This window comes from Phacochoerus africanus, chromosome 3 (assembly GCF_016906955.1).
Source record: "Phacochoerus africanus isolate WHEZ1 chromosome 3, ROS_Pafr_v1, whole genome shotgun sequence".
Classification (NCBI taxonomy): Eukaryota; Metazoa; Chordata; class Mammalia; order Artiodactyla; family Suidae; genus Phacochoerus; species Phacochoerus africanus.
Genome location: NC_062546.1, coordinates 51888409 through 51909788, shown reverse-complemented (window position 1 = coordinate 51909788; position 21380 = coordinate 51888409). Strand labels below are relative to the sequence as shown.

General features: G+C 42.8%; 2 protein-coding genes across 7 annotated transcripts in view; both read right to left on the bottom strand.

Annotated features, from left to right (window-relative positions):
- Window positions 1-1957: 1957 nt before the first annotated feature.
- Window positions 1958-6452, bottom strand: THAP1 (THAP domain containing 1). Its single transcript, XM_047771771.1, has 3 exons — window positions 6130-6452; window positions 4096-4291; window positions 1958-2658 (listed from the first exon to the last, which is right to left on the bottom strand). The coding sequence occupies exons 1-3, from the start codon at window positions 6198-6200 to the stop codon at window positions 2284-2286; spliced, it is 642 nt and encodes a 213-aa protein (XP_047627727.1). The 5' UTR covers window positions 6201-6452; the 3' UTR covers window positions 1958-2283.
- A 466-nt stretch (window positions 6453-6918) lies between these two features.
- The window catches only part of RNF170 (ring finger protein 170), a 44922-nt gene continuing 30460 nt past the window's right edge, over window positions 6919-21380 (bottom strand). For 3 of the 6 annotated variants that reach the window (XM_047771766.1, XM_047771765.1, XM_047771769.1), the window contains 2 exons: window positions 18772-18882; window positions 13377-14047 (listed from right to left, as the gene is read on the bottom strand). In XM_047771766.1, the coding sequence (XP_047627722.1) occupies window positions 13778-14047; window positions 18772-18882 (381 nt within the window). In that variant the 3' untranslated portion in view covers window positions 13377-13777. Of the gene's footprint in view, window positions 7134-11189; window positions 13227-13376; window positions 14048-15631; window positions 16017-18771; window positions 18883-21380 lie in introns of those variants that run through there. The other 3 variants (XM_047771767.1, XM_047771770.1, XM_047771768.1) reach the window with 3 other exon arrangements.

Below are 21380 nucleotides of genomic sequence, written 5' to 3'. Positions count from 1 at the left end.
AACCCATTTTAAAGAATCTAAACAGAATGGCTTAAATGTAAATGGTGGACTGTGAACAGACGTCCAGCTGTCAGGGATATCTTACAAGGCGATTCTGCAGGGTTTGGAGGATAGGCAAGTGTTCAGTGATTTCTAGGGCCCTTCTAATTAGAAAATTCTACAATTTTCCTAGTAGTTCTATTTAGAAACAATTACTTCCTCTCACTATTATTGTCAGGTTGGAATAATAGTAATAATAATTTCCATAGATGTTACTATCTGTGCTTAAAGTAAGTGTCATCTAACATTTCGAAATTCACAGGAGTCTCTTCGCACTTATTCCCAAGAATTTGTCCCTGTTGTTTCAGACTGAGTTTCACTATACTAGAACAGGACCTATTTCAGCCTATCTTTAGCCGGTTTTCCTTTTCTTGGCAATGTCATAAACAATACAACACAGAAAATAAATGCTAAAAACATTAACAAATGTTACACTTCAAATTCAGAAATAAGCACCTATACCTCAAACTCCCTATGTTACACATAATAAATGATTTAAATGCAAACAGTTAGGATACATGCTGCTTGCTCCATTCTCTCCAAATAGGGATTTATGTCTCATGAAAAAAAAAAAAAAGTAGCTTTAGGTTAAATCATAATGCTAAGATACTAAGCAATTACAATGATCACTTTTTACAATTCAACATTGAATTCTTGGTTCTGAGGACACACACAGATTTTCTTTCACGTACACAACAATTTAGATTTAAGATATATACTTTGTAAGATATTTACCCATATATTGTCCAGGAATTGTTAGAGATGAAATGTAAAAACAAACTACTTGGAGATTTTGTGGCTTTCAAAAAACAGTGATGAGACCCATGAATAACTAGAAAAAGTCCTCTGATTCGTTAGAGTTACAACATTCTAAGTGTTACCAGATAATATAATTTCAAGTAATGATAATTTTTTTATAAAACATTGGTTCATAAAACATCAAATCTCCATAAATCAAAGTACTATCTATTGGCAGCACGGCAGTTAATTACACTGAAAACCAGTCTACAGAAGTGGGACTTCACTGCTGTGTGTCTCTAATACTGCCTTCAAAGGCCAGTGCAGCACTTTCAAATATAAAACAGTTCTAGTTGGAGCAGTTATTCTAAATCTAAGTAGGTCATTCTGACGGCAGTATTTGTTTAACTGTTTTCATTTCAAATACATGTAAGATTTTGAAGTCAGAACACAACTCAGTTTGAGCAGAAACCTCAGTGTTTGGGTCTCAATGTTTGTAAAATCAGCCTTATTACCTATTAGGATGCTTTTGAATAGAAATCACTCATTTACGTAAGTGGGATGTAGTTTCTAACGTGGTAAAAGGAATCTTTTTTTTTAATGGGAAGCCTTGATCAAAATCAGTCCAGTGTAAGATTTCCAACTTAGGGTACAAGTCAAACTTGACGAACACAACTCATCTGTTACAGATGTGCAGATGAGCCTACAGCTGGAGGCCTGGATGCCCCTGACCTTGGAGCAATGAGAGAAAAAGGCAGACCATGTACCTGGCCCCCACTTTCATGACCTCATTGATAATAATGCCTCCTTCGTTGACAGAAGAATCTCTCTCTCACTGGAGATACACTTCTAATTCTGTAACGCTGGACAGCAGGGAGAAGGAGATTAAAGAATCCATTCTTTAAAGTCATTTAACCATTTTGATTTCTCCTTTTCTGCTCTGAAGACAACCAACTTTTTAAGTATTGACTTGCCAATTTATCTTTGATAAGTGATTAAGAAAGATAAATGAATCATCTGTCTTTACAAATAAGAATCTGTGAATAAGAATATACATATGTATTCTGAGAAATTATGTCACATGCTTCTGATTTAGAACATAACTATGTTTTCTCAATAAAATGCATTAATTTACAATTTTAAACTTAAAACTTAAATCATCTTTACTGTGTTATTTTCATTTTCTTCACTTTTTATTGTTATATCATTTCTATAAATACTCAAATTAAAAAACAAAAATCCTCAATCTTGAAACTAACTTACATTGAAGCTCTGAGGTTAGTTTAGAACTCTGAAAATAGTTTGTTAAAATGTAAAAACCCTGAAATTACAAACCAAAATTTTTACAATTTTACAGTATATATCTAATTTATTCTTTTAAAAAAATATTCTGAATTGTTTTTATACAAGTAATCAAGTGTAATTTCTTTCAAATGAAACTCCTCTACAGGCTAGAAGAGGGTATGTGGTATTGCCCCATTAAAACCCAATAACAAATTTCACTTTTCACGCTGGTACTTCAACTATTTCGAAATAGTCATTTGGTAGAATCACATAACCCCTCTCTGAGACGTCATCTTTCTCCTTCTGAAAGTGTACAACCTCCTTTAACTTTTCCAGCTGTCGCTCCTGCCTCCTGCATCGCTGCTGCGCAGTCTTGAGTTTCTTTCGGAGTTTTTCAACTTGTTGCTCTAGCTGGTGAATCCTTTTCCTCTGGTGCATGGTGTCCTCCACAGTATAGTTGTGGTCACAGAACACAGAGAGATTATCAGGGGTCTGCAGAGGAGGCATGAGTAATCCGATAGCAGCGTCAACCTGGGAAATGGGAGGTGTTAGAGGAGGTGGGGGGAGCTGTTCCTGTGGCTCCAGAAGATCTTCCTTCTAAAACAAAGATGCAGAGCTTGTCAGAATTCCATAACTAAAATAACAGTTTAGGAGTTCCTGTTGTGGCTCAGTGGAAAGGAATCCTTCTAGTATCCATGAGGGTGTGGGTTGATTCCTGCTCTCACTCAGTGGGTCGGGTATCTGGCATTGCCGTGAACTGTGGTGTAGGTCGCAGATGTGGCTCAGATCCTGAGTTGCTGTGGCTGTGGCATATGTCAGCAGCTGTAGCTCCGATTTGACCCATACCTGGGAACCTCCATATGCCACAGGTGTGGCCCTAAAAAATTAATTAAAATCACATAGAACATTTCCAGGATAGATCGTATGCTTTCCTAAACGAGCTTGAAAGCCCTAAAAAGCAAAAAACAAAACAAAACAAAACAAAACAACTCACAAAAAACCAGTTTAAAACAATTCACCTGTGGAATTTAAAAATACACTTTTTTGTTTCCTTGGTAGAGAAACATCCTAAAATAAGAAAATAGTTTAAGTCCTAATTATACTTTTCTATCTGAAGTAGAAATGGGATGCAAGAATGACAGCACTATTAATAACATTTAATTAAATACTAAGCACTTAAAAGTGAGGTAGGAGGGAGTTCCTTGGTGTTCTAGTAGTTAGGACTCAGCATTTTCACTGCTGAGGCCTGGGTTCAATCCCTGGTCTGGGAACTGAGATCCCACATCAATCCACCGTACTCCATAGCCAAATCCAGAAAAGAAAAAAACAAGACAAAAAAACTTAGGGGGAAAATACTTTGAAACTGAACTATCACTGATAAAGAAAAATAAAATTTATCGACATTTAAGTAGGAATACAGAATGAGCTTAAGTTAATGAAGCTACACCGAGCTTCTTTGCGTGAGGATATTTAACTCGAATAAACTGTACTGTGTATTTTTAAAAAGTATTTCACTTTTTAAAGTGAACAGTGGTTATTTACAAGGGATAGGTCCCAGCTAACATTTATTTTCTTTCTTTCTTTTTTTTAGGCTGCACCAGGGATTGAACCCGAGCCACAGTAGTGACAACACAGAATCTTTAACCTGCTGCAGCACCAGGGAACTCTACATTTATTTTCTTAACACTGCTCTGGGTTTTCAAAATTTTCCACAATAAACATTACTTTTATAAACAGAAAACAACCTGATATTTTATTTTTATTACTTTTTTTTTTTAGGGCCATACCCGAGGCATATGGAAGTTTCCAGGCTAGAGGTCGAAATTGGAGCTGCAACTGAGACCTACGCCACAGCCACAGCAACACCAGATCTGAGCCGCATCTGCCACCTACGCTGCAGCTAGTGGCAATCCTGGATCGTTAACCCACTGAGTGAGGCCAGGAATCGAACCCACATCCTCGTGGATACTAGTCGGGTTCTTAACTCACTGAACTACAATGGGAACTCCCCCAATATTTTAAAACACATCTTACCTTGTCATGTGGTTCAGTACAAAGAAATATCGTGGGAACAGCATCCTCTTTGAGTAACTTGTTGTTGCACTCCCTCTTGAAGCAGTCTGGAGTAAAATGTTCTGAACAAATGCTGCTATACTTGGTGGGCTTAAAGTTTTTTCTTCTGACAGCTGCCTCCCATTTTTTGCAAAGACTAGGTCGAGTAAGAGGAAACCTAAGAAGACAACATAGTTCAGTTTTCTAACCTTATTCCAAAAAAGGGCACATCCAGACTTTCCTGCTTTGGAAGGAACTAGCTTACACTGGTGTTAACACACCAATGAGTATTTGATGAAAATGCTAACTTTGCTCATTTTTGGGGGACAGTTTTTAGTTGTGCCTTTATTACCTTAGTTTGTTAAAAATGGACTTGTTTTGGAGTTCCTGCTGTGGTACAGTGGGTTATCGATTCAGCATTGCCACAGCTGCGGTGTAGATCACAGCCACAGCTCGGATTCAATCCCTGGACCAGAAATTTCCATATTCTCCCAGTACCGGTGCAGTGATTAAATTAAAAAATGTACTTGCTTTAAAACCCTATAACTAGAAGTTCCCGTCGTGGTGCAGTCGAAACAAATCTGACCAGGAACCATGAAGTTGTGGGTTCGATCCCCGGCCTCGCTCAGTGGGTTAAGGATCTGGCATTGCCATGAGCTGTGGTGTAGGTCGCAGATGTGGCTTGAATTTGGCATTGCTGTGGCTGTGGCGTAGGCCAGCAGCTGCAGCTCCAATTCCACCCCTAGCCTGGGAACTTCCATGTGCAGCTGGAACAGTCCTTAAAAAGACAAAGAAAAAAAAAAAAAGAATTGGAAGGTGGGTAGCTGAACGGCCTGCGATGGTGTCACCACCTCCAGACCTACTCCCTTGACTTTGAAAGTACTGGAGGCCAATCCATCAGCTTTCAGAAATTCTAATAAATCAAGAGGTAATATTAAGATATCACCCCCTCAAATGAATCTGGAAGTGTTGTGTTTCTCCCCTTAGAAGGAGAAACAGCAACACTCTCAAGATTTCTCTATGCTCCCTCAGCTCTCTAGTGTTACACCAAATGTACAAAAATGTATCCACATTCCCTGTTAAACATAAAAGGCCCCACCCCTCAAAATGAATGAATACTTAAGATTTTGCTCTTGAAATTATTTCGCTATAAATCGTATAATTTATCACGGGCTTTTATTTCTTTAGCATCATCCATTTACGGTTGAGAATTATTGCAAAACACTTTTTATGTGATAACATCTGTAAATATAGAATTTGGCTGAATGAAAATGCCATCGTGCAGACATCGGATTATCACTGTCACTCTACTTTTCGGCTTTCTTTGGAGAGAACCTGTTTCCTCCTAGGACCTCTAAGGTGAAACCTGCCCTAGAACTGGGAACGTGTCCCCCTCCGAGGGCTTCTTCCAGGCCCGTGACAGCCCGGCTGATTTTATCATGCACAGTGTACCACTACTGCCCGTTAACATAGTGTGCTCAGCCTGGAGCTCTCTCTAAAACTCAGCAGTCCTCAGGAGCAGAGTCCAAAACACCCTCCCTGAAATCCCGCCCACGTCAATGCCTAAATGCTGTGATGCTGGACTCCCCCCACCGCAGGGGATCAAAGTTCGTGACTTCCCAACTGTTTCCTCTTCAACTTTACGTCTAAAGTGGCATTACTACCTGGCTTCTCCGCGACCCTGGTGGTGAGACCCAGCTGCCTCTCGGTCTGGACACCCCACGACTCACGGGAATTCTAGGCTTCGTGGGTGGGCCGCGAACTAACTACCCTGAGCTCCGCGCGAAACTGGAGCGCGAGGAACAGCCGCCGCGGCGACGCACGCCGAGAACGCGCATCCCGGGGCGGAGCGCCGCGGGTGACGCCAGGGGCACGCCCACCGCTCCCGGTACCAGCGCCAGACGGCGCCCCGCCCCCCCACTAGGTCTCGCGCGGACACGCGCCTGGCCCCGCCCCCGAGCAGGGCCGCGCGCCCCCAGCCCCTGCGAGGCCCCAGGAGGCGCTCAGGATACTTACTTGTGGAAAGAAACGGGCTTGTCCTTGTCATATCGGTTCTTGCAGCCGTAGGCGGAACAGGACTGCACCATCCTTCCGGTCCTCGGTTACTTCACTTCTGCCGCCCCAGCAGGCAGTTGAGGCTGCTATCAATGTCGTCGCGCTCGACTTTGACACCCTCTCTTCTTCCGTAGCTTTGGTCAACAGTTACAATGACGAGAGGCTCACTCGGGAGCGACTAATGTGTCCGTTTTGTTGTTTGCATTAGCAGAAGGACCACAGCCATCGCCCGTCTCCCGTCTCCAAGATGGCGGAGACAGCTTCAACCTCACCTCTCGCGAGGCGTTAGTCCTACTGTCTCTTGATTAGCCCTGAGGTCAGAGGTAACGTTCCTTGGGAAGCCGGCCATTGGCTGAGTCCCGCCGCGCGGCGGACTGAGCGTTGCGGAAGTGGGCGGGGCCTCCGAGCTTCCGGAAGGAAGGAGTAATTACCTGGGAGGAGGGGGGCGGGAGCGCAGAACCGATTCCGCCCCGGCGGTGCTTTTTTGGGTTACTTACGCTGGGCGGTTCAGATTCGCGGCACTATACCGTCTATTGGGTCTGCTGGCCTGAAGCAGGACAGGTGTAAAGCCGAGGTCGTTGCATAATTGCCTTGTTTCTCTAAAAGGGCGGTCTCAGATGGCGTGATGTGTAAAACTTGGTGGACTCCCTTTCCAGCCCGCTAACCTCTCTTACCTGCTTCAGGTATTCCGAGGCTTTGCGGAGCCCAGGTGAAGAGCTTAGCCAGGAAAGCCCGCACCTGCACACACCGCGAGCCCAGTCTCTAGGGGCTTCTCTCACTAATGCTGCAGTTATCTTAGTGATCTCCAGATGCCGTGTTGGGACTCGCCAACAGCTGCAGCCCTCTTGGCGGGCTCCTTTCGTCTGTGTCGATAACGGGCTGTTGAGTAATCTCATGGCTCATAATTTCTTTTTTTTTAATTGGTGAGCAAGACTAGCATAGGCCCGGTCTTCGTAGCTTAAGTCCTAGTAAGGGGAAACAGACAATAAAAATGTAAATAAAATCACAGTGTGCTCAGGTGCCTGAATACATTAGAATGCCGAGATGAGGGTAATAAGGAGAGGGTCACTGCCTACTCTCTGAGAGGGAATGTTAAATCTGAGAACCAAACAACGGCGGGGGTGGGGGAGAGGGTTTCTGCCACAAGAAGTGCGTGCTAAGGCCTGGAGGCAGTAAAAAGGTCTGTCTTCTAGGAACTGAATTGGGCCTGCAATGGCAGAGCCCAGTGAGTGGGAGGGGGCATACTGCAGCGTGAAGCCGCTGAGCCATTTTAGGCGGGGAGAGACATGATCTAATAAACGTTTTTAAAAGGTCATTCTGGCTATTATGCCAAGAATTTATCAGGGAGGGGCAACAGTGAGTGAGCAGACCAATTAAGAGGCTGTTGCAAGCAGACAGGAGATTGGCAACTTTGGACCAAGGAGTAGATGCATATGTTAACAGGTAGAAACACCAGGGCTTGCTGGTAGATGGAAACAAGAATGAGGAAGACACAGAGTTCCCATTGTGGCGCAAGTGGAAACGAATCCGACTAGGAACCATGAGGTTGCAGGTTGGATCCCTGTCCTCGCTCAGCGGGTTAAGGATCCGGAGTTGCGGTGACCTGTGGTGTAGTTCGCATACACGGCTCGGATCCGGCGGTGCTGTACCTGTGGTGCAGGGCGGGCAAGCTCTAGCCCCGATTAGACCCCCCTAGCCCGGGAACGTCTGCATGCCTCAAGTGTGGCCATTAGTGGCCCTAAAAAGACGAAAAAAAAGGAATGAGGAAGGAGTTCCCCCTCCCTCCTGGCTCAGTGGTTAACAAACCCGACTAGTATCCGTGAGGACTCGGGTTTCAATGGGTTGAGATCCGGTTGCTGTGGTCTACCTCACGTGTGTCTCGGATCCCACATTGCTGTGGCCGTGGCTAGCAGCTACAGCTCCGATTAGTTCCCTAGCCTGGGAACCTACATATGCTGCGGGTGAGGCCCTAAAAGGAGAAAAAAAAAATTAAGATAAAGATATCAGGGGTAATTTAAGCTTGAGATTTGGGTGTGAGCATTTTTTAAAAAATTGTTTTACAACGTTCAGCGGCTTAATGTGGGATCTCAGTTCCCAGACCAGAACTGGGGCCATATGGGTGAAAGCACCAAATCCCAACCAGTAACCCACCAGAGAACTTCCCACTGGCTTGAGCATTTAGATGGATGGATGGTGGTGCTTTTTATCGAGATGCTGATGGCCTTAAAAAAAAAAAAAAAAAAGCTATGTCCCCTGACAGACTAGTGGCCTTGGAGGGGTGGGTAAATTTGGAAGCTGGGTCATCAGCTGTGGGATCCTAGGACTGAGGAATGTCTACATGAAAGAAAGTATCAGTAGTTGGGGGGGGGGAGTCAGGAGCTCTTTTGAAGTTTGTGGTTTATTTCAGTTTGCTTGGATTTGCCTCTGCCAAGTTCTGCTCCTCCTCCCCTTTCTTCTTCTGGCTATCTATAACTTGGAAATGAAATAAAAACTTCTATTATTTGTTGACTGTTATCCTAATGTTTCCTTCAAAATGGTAAATTTACTAGTAAAGTGAATTACATGTAATTAAGAAATACATATCACTGAATTGAACTGAATGTTACATTTTTCTTTGTAAAAACAACCCCCCAAGCTAAATTTTCACTGTGTGGTCTGTAAATTGATTTATTTGCTTAATGGAAAAGTGATATTCAGAGTTTCCATTGTGGCTCTGTGGTTAAGAATCCAACTAATATCCATGAGGACACTGATTTGATCCCTGGCCTCACTCGGGGGTTAAGGATCCAGCATTGCAGTGAGCTGTGGTATAGGTCACAGACACGGCTCAGATCCCTGAGTTGCTATGGCTATGGCACAGGCTGGCAGCTGCAGCTCCGATTGGACCCCTAGCCTGGAACTTCCACATGCTGCAGGTGTGGCCCTAAAAAGCAAAAAGAGAAAAAGAAAAAAGAAATCCCAGCATTCATTCTTTCTGGGCCCATTATCTTCGTGTGGAGCGTGCGGCTGTAGGAACTGGGGAATTCTTAATTTGGAAGCCATTAAATCCAAATTTCAGCTCTTTGAATCCCCTGAAAATGAACCCAAGCTATACACGTGTATATAGGCATTTTTCTAGGGCGTTGTCTATAGTTTTCATCTGATGTTTCACAGAGAAAACACAGACACTAGCCCATTCCTAAGGTCTCTTACATCTCTAATATTCTGGGATTAGTGAAACAGATTAAATTTCACATAGATATAAATTATAGGTTTCCTCTAAAATTGATTTAAAAGAGTGTGTTTTTTGTTTTTATGGCCACATCTGCAGCATATGCAAGTTCCCAGGCCAGGGATTGAATCTGAGCTGCAGCTGTGACCTACTGCCTTAAACCCACTGCCCCAGGCTGAGGATTGAACCTGTGCCTCTATAGCAAGCCAAGCTGCTGCAGGTGGATTTCTTAACCCACAGCACCACAGAAGGAACTCCAAGTGGTTTTGTGTGTGTGTGTGTGTGTGTGTGTGTGTGTGTGTGTGTGTGTGTGTTTGGCCATTCCCTTGGCATGCAGAAGCTCCAGAGCCAGGGATTGAACCCAATCTACAGCAGTGACAATGAGAGATCCTTAACCACTAGGCTACCAGAGAACTCCAAGTAGTTATTTTTAAATTTTGTATTTTAAAATGAATTAAAACCTGGGAGTTCCTGCTGTGGCACAGTGGGTTGGGAATCTTGACTGCAGTGGCTTGCTTGCATCACTGCAGAGGTTCAGGTTTGATACCTGGCCTGGCGCAGTGTGTTAAAGGATCCAGCATTACAGCAGCTGTGGCTCTGATTCAGTTGCTGGCCCAGGAACTTCCATATGCCATGAATATGCCCATAAATTAAATTCATTAAAATCTAAACTGTTAGATGTAAGTAAGCTTAAAGCATCTTTAGCCCTCAAACCTTTCCTACATCACATATTACATTCTTCTCAAAAGGCCACTTAGTCTGGAAGAAAAGGACAGTGTTCAGACAATGCTGAGTGTTGTCTAATGGATGTGTGATCCCCTCCTGCGCCATTCTGGGACATGGGACAAATCAGGGGATGCAGGGGATGAAGGTGACAGCAATTGAAGACTCAGATTTGCCTGCAGCCAAGAACTCAATGCTTAAAACAAAAACTAATGCCACAAAGATGGTCTGGTTCTGACAACAAAAGCTCGGTGACTGTCTTTGTCTCTGTGATACCATTGTCTCCTGTCAGCAGCCCTTAATGCCTTCTAGCTTGGGACTTTAGAACCAGGAGTGCCCTTTCTGCTTCCTCAGACTCAGAAAAGAACATTTCATTTATCAACTTTACAATTTTAGTTAAATATACAGTCAAAAGAAAGGGGTCAGGAATCAAGGTACAGGTTGACCAATTTCACCCTATTGCCCAGAGCTCTGACTGCCCAGATTAAATAATTTTCCTAAAAATATTTCTACAGTGTAAATTTTAAAATATCAAAGCAGAGGGTATTCTGCTGTGGCTCAGTGGCAACAAATCCGACAAGGATCCATGAGGACGAGGGTTTGATCCTTGGCCCCATCAGTGGGTTAAGGATCTGGCATTGCCATGAGCTGTAGGTCTTTGATGTAGATGAGGTTCAAATCCCATGTTTCTGTGGCTGTGGTGTAGGCTGTCAGCTGCAGCTCCAATTCGACCCCTAGCCCAGGATTTCCGAATACTGCAAGTGCGGCCCTAAAAAGCAAAAAAAAAAAAAAAAAAAAAAAAAAAATTAAAATATCAAAGCATAAAGTTCCCTTGTGACCCATTGCTGCAACTATGGCTCAGATTTGATCCCTGGCCCAGGAACTTCCACATGATGCGGGGGCAGCAAAGAAACAACAAAAAAAAAACAAACAAAAAACAGAGCAAAATTAATTAGGAACGTGATGAGATACTGGTTGTCCATTGGTAGAAAAGAAGTCCAGTGCAACTGTTATACTAAATGCTATATTAGGAGTTCTGAGTTTGAAAGCAAACAATATCAAAGGGAAATGGGACAATAACAGCGACTTTCAGATTTCAGACATGGTGCTTTTATTCAAAAGAATAACTGCTTGACAAACTCTTAAATCACAAAGTTTGAACCAAACGGTCAGTCCTGGGAACCAGCTCTGCGAGGTAGGTATCTGCACACAGCCCCAGGGACCAACCCAGTGCTTCTCCCTGCGCTGCTTTCAATGCTGAGGGTTGTCATAGCTGGAACCACTGACCTGTGGCTCTTTCCCCACAGAGCTGCCCAAGCTACCATCTGCTCCTGGGATTGGACCATCTGTTTTTGTGAAAGTTACAATATTGTTTACAAAAATCCACATTGTTGCTTTGATTTATATGTTCTAGCTCTGAATCAGGGAGGTACTGCTAGGATGTTTAAAACACTGATTGACTCTACTTGCTTTAAATACTCTTTCAGATCCATTCCACATTTATTATTAAGTGATCAAAAAAGATGACATAATAAACAGGTCTAAAATTCTGAGAAGCCAGCATGTTCCCTTTTCAATTTCATAAGACTTCTTAACAGTGTTTCTCTGTGTTACAAAAGTTGAACATCTTAGGAGTTCCAAATATTCCAATAAAAGTATTGTAACTGTAAACGTGACACCTGAAGCAGAACACATGCACAGAAAATTAAATCTTCTCCCAAGATTTAAGACCACTCTAGTCCCAACACCAAATGTGTAATTGGTAGGAAATGCATTTCTAGACTGTTGAATGGTGGTGTAACAAACGCCTGCTCTCTAGCTTATCAGGTTAGTGACTGCGGCTGAGATATTTCCCTATGACGTATGCCATCCTATTTAGACACTTGATTTGGAAGTGTAGAACCAGGATTCATGGAGTCTTGATGTGCCATCTTTCTACACGTTTCCTCTTGGGAGTGCCTGAGCTGTCCCATTCCAGTGTGTCCCCAAAAGGCTTCCAAAGGACCCCGGTGTCTCCCCATGTGGGAGTGCTGGGCATCTCGTGCCAGTTCAGTCACTTATTCATGTGTAGCTTCAGACAAAAAAAAAAAAAAAAACCTTTCCTCAGAGTGCCCATTGTGGCTCAGTGGTAATGAACCTGACTAGTATCCATGAGGACTTGGGTTTGATCCCTGGCCTTGCTCAGTGGGTTAAGCTGTGAGCTGCGGTATAGGTCACAGACTTAGCTCAGATGCACTACAGCTCTGACGACCCATAGCCTGGGAACTTCCATATGCCATGGGTGTGACCCTAAAAAGCAAAAACCAAAAAAACCAAAAAACCCTTCTCTATCAGGGATTCTATAGGTACTGCCCTGCCTTCTTCACATAACTGTCTTGAGGATAAAAGGAAAAGTATGCCAGAAATTGCTTTAATTACAATGTGCTATACTGAAGAATTTCGTTTTTCTCTATGACAAGCAGCAGCTTTGTCTTAGGCCACTATTATTGGCGTTTCATTCAGCGTCTCATTAATTGATGGCGGCCTGATAAGATGGATGACTGTCACAGATCTGCGTTTTCTCCCCATCTGTCCACAGAAAGGCTTGCTGGTACGTGAGTGGACAGGCCCCCATGGGGACCATGACCACCCTGCTCCCTGCTGCCCAGGTCACTCCCAGCTGAGGGAGTTAAGCATTCTTAATACTTGCGGTTTTGTTTCTTCTCAAACAGAAAACTACAGGACAGTGTCAGATTCTTACGCTACAGTCCTGCAAAAACCAAGATTGCTTTCCTACTGAATTGCCTCCTTCTGCAAAGGTATGATGAATGTGGGCTAGATTTCGCCATCTAGGGACAGTATTACAGAAGTTTTCTGACAAGAGAAAATTAACCTCATCTGTCCATTCTGCTACAGCTCACCAGTCATCCTAGTGCTCACAGCCATGAAAACCCACTGCCCTCAGGAACGGACCAAACTCTATGTGTCTACAGTATCACTCAGGTGCCTGGGGAAAAGCCCCTTTACGGTGACTGGTATATACTATTCCTATGAAAGGATCAAAGCCTTGAAATGTCATAACTGATGATGACATCAGGTGTGCTGTTGTCTTAACATCTTGTTTGTTCTTCTATTAAGAAGTGTTCTGTAAACCAGAATATGAAGTCAAATTAAGTCAAGTGCAAGTTTCTTCTTTCATTGTTAGCTAAGATAATTATATCATAATGGAAAGGCAGAACTGCTCCAAATGCACAGAACTTAAGTAGTACTAAAAGAAACACCGATTTCCCCCCAATATTGTACAATATTTTATTGTGATGATATCATGTAGGTGCTCACTGAGAAGGATAAATTGGATAAACTGTACATTTGACAACATCTTACTATACACCCAATTAATCTGAGTAATCTGGGGGAGAAGAAGATACAAAAGCATCTCATCTTATGTAATTCCATATTTTCCCACAGACTTTATAGACAACACAGAATCAAGATGCACTTGTAAATCATTATAATTCTAACCTTAATATTAGAACCTGCAGCAGGTAAAAATTCCAGTCATATGTTGCTAGGCATGTGCCAAATGATAATCAGGTGTTTTAAGCTTGTAAGATAATATTCAGGTGCTTTATACTGCCATGGTCCTTTTATTTGATTTTACACATTCACTCAAATATTTTTGTAAACTCATTCTTTTCATCTGTTTAGTCTTTGTGTTATTACTTCTCGATACATAATAGAGATGTAGATGAGCAACAAGAAGATGACAAAGAAATCATCTAGAAAGCCTAGTATTCCAAACAAGGCTTCAGGTACAAAATCTAGAGGTGATATAAGGTAGAAAAAAGCTCCCATTAAACAAAGTATTATCCTGATACGGAACATCCAGAAAAGGCCCCCGACTGAAAACATCTCCCTGAATGCATGCCTCAGTAAAGTGGGTAGATCCATAATTCTTTCCATAATCTGGTAGGAGAAGAACAAATATTATGATTTATTATCTAATGTGCCAGACTTCAAAATAATATAATTTTCTTACAATGTGAAAACTCAGTTAACATGAATAAAGGAGTTTCACATATTGATTGAACACCATATTTTCTAGTTACGGATTTTAAGATAGTTTTTTGAGTAATTCCCATTGTGGCTCAGTGGACTAAGAACCCAACTAGTATCCATGAGGACATGGATTCGATCCCTGGCCTCACTCAGTGGGCTACTGAGTGATCCATCATTGCCGTGAGCTGTGGTGTAGGTCAGAGATGGGGCTTGGATCCAGTGTGGCTGTGGCTGTTGTGCGGGCCAGCAGCTGCAGCTCTGACTTAAACCCTGGCTTGGGAACTTCCATATGCAGTGAGCACAGCCCTAAAAAGACCAAAAAAAAAAAAAAAAAAAGAACTAGAAGAGATATTATTCTAAGACTTTTATAAACTGCCAGGCAATATATAAGTATACACACATAAATATAAGTATATACAGGCACATCAACTTTATGGCTCTGACAGTCTAAGAATAACAATGAAACTGATGCCTTCTTAGGATATTTATTCTGCTTAGCTTGAGTTTAAGCAAATTACTAATTGTTACAGAGATTTGGGGAATACTAGGCCTTACCCTTTCTGGAAATGATTATGTTTCTGAATATAAAAAGACAAATAATTAGATCATATTTACTCTGTAAATATAGTAGAAACCACTGAATTGTATACTTTAAGCAGAAGTATTTTATGGCATGTAAATTAATCTAAATAAAGTTGTTTAAAAAAAAAATAGTACCAACATCTACTTGTATGGCCTTGAGCAAGGCAGTTTATTCTCTGACTGCAGATTTCTCACTTGTCCCATAAGGTCCTGTGTAGGAATGAGCCACCATGACTCCTCAACGCAACTTCCCTGTGGTCTCGTTTCTCTGGAGTTGGCTGGTGCAAGAGAAACTGACCAGAGGAAGTAAATCACTTCCTGGGCCCATTCCACTGCCCACAGTTCAGCTATTTTTAACAATCTATATGAATATCATGAGTCCAACTCTAGGTATGTGTTTTATTTTATTTTATTTTTGCCTTTTTAGGGTCACACCTGCGGCATATGAAGGTTCCCAGGCTAGGTAGGGGTCGAATCAGAGCTGTAACTGTCAGCCTATACCACAGTCACAGCAAAATCAGATCCCAGCCATGTCTGGACCTACACCACAGCTCATGGCAATGCCAGATCCTTAACCCACTGAGCGAGGCCAGGGATCGAACCTGCATCCTCATGGATGCTAGTCAGATTCGTTTCTACTGAGCTATGACAGGAACGGCTAAGTATGTATTTTATTTGTCTAACAAATGCCAAATAAGTTGAGAGGGAGATAGACACAAAAATGGGAAAAACTGGGAGTTCCTGTTGTGGTTCAGCGGTAACAAGCCTAACTGGTATCCATGAGGACATAGGTTCCACCCCTGGTCTTGATCAGTGGGTTAAGGTTCCCGTGCTGCTGTGAGCTGTGGTGTAGGTCAACAACTTGGCTTGGATCCTGCGTTGCTATGGCTGTGGCGTAGGCCGGTGGCTACAGCTCCGATTCAACACCTAGCCTGGGAACCTCCATATGCCACAGGTGTGGCTCTAAAAAGAAAAAAGGGGATGTGTGTGGGGGAAACTGAGCAAGTGATGAGAAAACAGTTTAAAAAAACCCATTATATAATCCTGTAACTCCTTTTGGAAAACTGGTTACAAAAGAACAAAAATGGTCTTTTTAGAATCACTTCCTATGATAATTTTCTATTCTCTATGGAATTTTAAAGTAGTACAGCTTTAAATATTAGTTACACAGCTTTCACAAGGTCTATGGTAAATTACTTCAGATATTCTAGTGACCAGCCAGAATGTCTTTTGAATGCTTTTCTGCCCATTTTCAGAGCTATTTTGTTCAGTTCTCATACAGTTTACACAAAATCTGTAATGATTAGACAAGAAATAAGAAATGTGTTAAGAAATGTCTGTGAATTTATCACAATCTGACTCCAATTTTGAGACAGCATAACAAAGTTAAAAGCTAAATGTCTTTATTATATTGTAATTTCATCACATACCAATCTTTTACACTCATTAAATATGTATCTGACACAAACGAAATAACTGAGCAATGGTATGTTTCATACTTTAAAACATGAATGAGTATTTTTTTTTTTTTTTTTGCTTTTTAGGGCCACACCCTCGGCATATGGACGTTCCTAGGTGAGGGGTTCCACCCTACACCACAGCCACAACAACATGGGATCTGAGCCATGTCTGAGAACTATACCATTGCTCATGGCAACATCAGATCCTTGAACCAATGATCGAGGCCAGGGATCGAACCCAAGTGCTAGTCGAGTTCGTTACTGTTGAGTCATAATGGGAACTCCTATTTTTTTTTTTTGCCTTTTTTTCTAGGGCCGATCCCATGGCATATGGAGATTCCCAGGCTAGGGGTCCAATCGGAGCTGTAGCCGCTGACCTACACCACAGCCACAGCAATGCGGGATCCAAGCCGCGTCTGCAACCTACACCACAGCTCATGGCAACGCCAGATCCTCAACCACTGAGCAAGGCCAGGGATCGAACCCGCAACCCCACAGTTAGTTGGATTTGTTAAGCACTGCACCACGACAGGAATTCCAATGGGAACTCCTTAAAATGATTTTTTTTTTTTAAGTTCGTGGTAGTTCTTGACTTTGAATCACTGATTTTCAGAGAATCATCCTAAGAAACCAGTAGTGGACATGTAAGAAAATTGCTGGATGAGAAACAGAAGAGGCTCCCAAACAGCTAGGGAGGATAACAGTGACTGGGTCACACTTCTCTTGTTGTTTAAACTTCTAAAAAGATCTGCCCATTGCCATCCACAACAGGTGAGCCTGTATGCCTTGAAATGTCCATGACATCACAGGATGATGGACAGTGTGTACCAAGGAGCACAGGCAGTCACAACTGTTTAATACAGAAGCATTTTAACAGCATCTATTCTTGGCTGGGAGTCGTGGTATCCATCCTGTCTTAAGGATAATAACCATTAATTCTACAGATGTTAAGGGCCCATTATATCCCAGGCACTGAGACTATAGTAATGACTAATCAGGGTCCCTGCCCTCATGAAGCTTGCCTCCTGAGAGAAAGGTAGTGAAGAAGTTTGAGGGCAATGACAGAGACCATCCTGGTTGATCAGGGCAGCCTCTCCAAGAAAGGTCTACATAGGAACGTCCTGCAGGATGAGAAAGCCAGGAGAGGAGCAGAGGGACATGCAATCCAAGCAGAGCAAAAGGCACGCATGAGGCATGAAGGTGGGGAGGCGTGGAGCATGTCCTGAGGGAGGGGGAGGGGGACCGGACCATGTAGGGCTTTGTAAGCTGCAGCCAAGAGTTCAGACGCTATTCCAAAAACTGGAAGCTTTAAAATACAAAAATATCATGGCCTTACTTGTGTTTTCAAAATATTACTCAGGCTGCTGTGCAGAGAAAAAAAAAACTCCAAGCGAAGAGGCCATTGCAAGTTGGCCTAAGCAAGAGATGGTGGTGGCTGGGACTAGTCTGATGGCTATAGACACAGGACATTCTTATGAGATAAAAATGTCAGGATCCCCCCAAAAGAGAAAAGACATGATCTCTGACTTCTTCAGAGATCAGAGGAGGACATCAAAACTGAGCTGAATGGTAAGTTCCCATCGTGGCTCAGTGGTAACAAACCCCACTAGCATACACGTGAGGAAGCAGGTTCGATCCCTGGCCTCACTCAATGGGTTAAGGATCCAGCGTTGCTGTGAGCTGTGATGTAGGCTGCATACAAGGCTTGGATCCCTTATTGTTATGGCTGTGGTATAGGCTGGCAGTCGCAGCTTCAACTAGACCCCCAGCCTGGGAACCTCCATATGCCATGGGTGCAGTCCTAAAAAGCAAAAAAACAAACAAACAAAAAAAACAAAGAAAACCCACTAAGCTGAGTGACTGGGAACAGGGCCAGGTTGTCTGTGTTAAGCCTGAGATGCCAGGAGCATCCTGGCAAGATGGAGGCTGAGCAGGGGAACATGGGAGGCCAGAGCTTGGAGGACAACTTAGGCTCCCCATGTGAATTTGCACTTAGTATGCTCTGGGTCTCGAAATAAATGTTCAGTCAGACACACACTTCTATAATTCTTTGTTAAATTTTGAGAAACCTGGGATGAATCAGTATAATGTGACAGAATTTTAATCTATCAAATGCCTTTTGGGGGAAGAGGAGCAATTGTAGAATTGATATATTCTTTAAAGTGGAATGCTTTTGAATAGCTGACATAGAAAACCCCCCAAACTTAGGGTTACTAAAGGGAACATTTCAAACTGGGGGCCAGAGTAAGTAAAATAAGAATAAAACACAACGGTAAAACTCCAGAAGTTCTCAGCTGTAAGTTTCTCACATGACAAACCCTATTTCAAGAATTTTACATTTCCTTCCAATTTTTTTCTATTGCTGGCATCACTTCATAAAGTTTTATAATGCCCTTTTTTTCCCTTAAGATAGAAAATTGTAGTCCTTGGGAAAGCTATAACTCAGTAAGGACAACAATGATGAAGGTACAAACTTTATGCAAGACATACAGATTTTTCAAAATCAAGAACATCTGTCAGTAAAACCTCAGTATACAAAGGAGAAGTATCATTACATTTTAACTGTGCACCTGCTGTATCATTACTTACAGATCTGGGCTGCCCTGAGAATCTCCGATTATAATCATTAACATCCTGATGCAGTGATATTGCGTCCTGAGACTGGTCATTTTCACCAAATACTGTTAGGAGTAAAGTTACCTGCATGTTACAGGGAAAAAAAAAAAAGAAATTGTTACACTTTTCTGTACCAGTGATTTTTTTTCACTTTATTACTATTCAGTAGAATGAGAAAAGCTTCCAAATTGGTATTTTGCTCATTTCTTTTGACACAGGCACCACAGGGGAGGAAAGTAAGTTATCATTGCCTTACAAGAAAACCCAATTCAAAATATAATTTGAACTCCTGTAACGTAAAATGGGCACCTTATTTAAATATTTTCCAATCCACGGCAGGGATAAAGTCAGTAGTTTTCTCTTTGGGCTAACAGATATTTAAAGATATAACAATGATGAGAAAATATTCAGGAGCAAAATGACAGAGAAATATATACCTATAACTTTGAGAGAGAAAAATTAGGGATTTCTTTTTTTTTTCTTTTTTTTCTTTTTTGGCCACACTCACTGCACTTGGAAGTTCCGGGGCCAGGGATTGAATCCGAGCCATAGGTTGCAGCTGAGGCAACACCAGATCATTTAACCCATTGCACTGGGATGGGGATCAAATCTGAGCCTCTGGAGAGACCCGAGCCACTGCAGTCAGATTCTTTTTTTTTTTTTTTGTCTTTTTCTAGGGCCGCACCCATGGCATATGGAGGTTCCCAGGCTAGGGGTCCTATCAGATCTGTAGTTGCCGGCCTACGCCAGAGTCACAGCAACGTGGGATCGGAGCCACGTCTGTGACCTACACCACAGCTCAAGGCAACTCCGGATCCTTAACCCACTGTGCAAGGCCAGGGATCGAACTCAAAACCTCATGGTTCCTAGTCAGATTCGTTAACCACTGAGCCACGATAGAAACTCAACTCCTGCAGTCAGATTCTTAACCCACTGCGCCATGGTGGGAACTGCTAGGGATTTCATTTTTGATTAAAATCATGATTCCTTATCCTTGCTGGTACTTGAATGATCGTTGAATGCAACCAACCATTAATACAGAGATGATGTTATTGCAGGAACCAGCTCTCAAGCACCCATTTCTATCACAATCAAAAAGGTAATACTTGATACTGTTATGTAACAAGATACATTTAACCTTCCTTCCTCCATGGCAGGAGGACACACTAATGTCCCAGGACAATACTCTAGTAATCTGAAGATGACAGTGTATTTTAAAATGGAACGACCCCTATAGAAATGACAGAAAAGCATGGGAGGGGGTCGTGACAAACTTGGGTTTGAACCAGGTTGCTGCTGTTTTGACCCTTCCTCAGCTCAGCTGTGAAACCAGGACGCTCCTACTGTTCAGATGTTGCCCAAACAGCAAAATCCATGAGTGACTAAGCAAGGCAGAGTCGTGCAGCAGGTACAGCCATCTCGTCACAAATCTGTTAACAAGAATGCACTCCTTCCCTGAATGTTAACTGAGCACCTACTGTGGGCCAGGCACCAGGCTAAGTGATAGAAATACCAAAAGATGGAGACCTGGCCTTGCCCCTTGGTGATCGCAACCCCCAAGACAGAAGGGGAGGCAGACCTGTTCAACAGTCTGGCGTCAGGCACTGGGGCAGGCGTTACAATGATGCTCGAGAGGAAGGACTTCTGTCTGGGGTGTCCGAAAGTTTAACACATACAGGAATGTGGTGGGACTGCTGGCATGTAGTATCTACCACCTGTCCCCTCCTAGATGAATTACACTAAGTTAGGGGACCTCAAAGCTATTCTTTTTTTTTTTTTGTCTTTTTGCCTTTTCTAGGGCCGCTCCCTCAGCATGTGGAGGTTCCCAGGCTAGGGGTCTAATCCAAGCTGTAGCTGCCGGCCTACACCAGAGCCACAGCAACGCGGAATCCGAGCCACGTCTGCGACTCACACCACAGCTCACGGCAACGCCAGACCCTTAACCCACTGAGCGAGGCCAGGGATCGAACCCACAACCTCATGGTTCCTAGTCGGATTCGTTAACCACTGAGCCACAATGGGAACTCCTCAAAGCTATTCTATGGAAACAACTACCTCCACTTTCCTATCCTCTAGGCAATTTATGGGTAGTTCAAAATATAACACCCGCTAATATGTATATGCCCTAGGAAAAGCCACAGGTAGTGCCAGGAGTAGAGGACAGGTGGTGGGACTAATTCTTTAATGCAAGACCCACAGCTTGGTTTCAGCGTTGCTGGCAGACTGCTAAAGAGGAGAGGTGGCGCTGGCAAAGGAGCCAGGGTTGATGGTCTTATGCCACATCCAATCAGCCTGAGAGGCTGGACCAAAAACATGATTTTCTTCCTAATCCTGTGATAAAAAGTCAAGTATGAAAGAATGGGGAATACAGATGAAAGAGGGAAAGAAGAGGAAGCCTCAAACCTTCCTCTCGATGGCCAAAAAGCAAGCTGTGATAGGAGAAATAGCGAACAATGACGGAAAGGTACCCGTGTGTGTATGTGTTTTCATGTATGTATATGTCTACGTATTTTACAATACTCACTACATGGTTTAATTTATATATGTCCCCAAATAAGGTAAAACAAAACAGTGATCTTAGG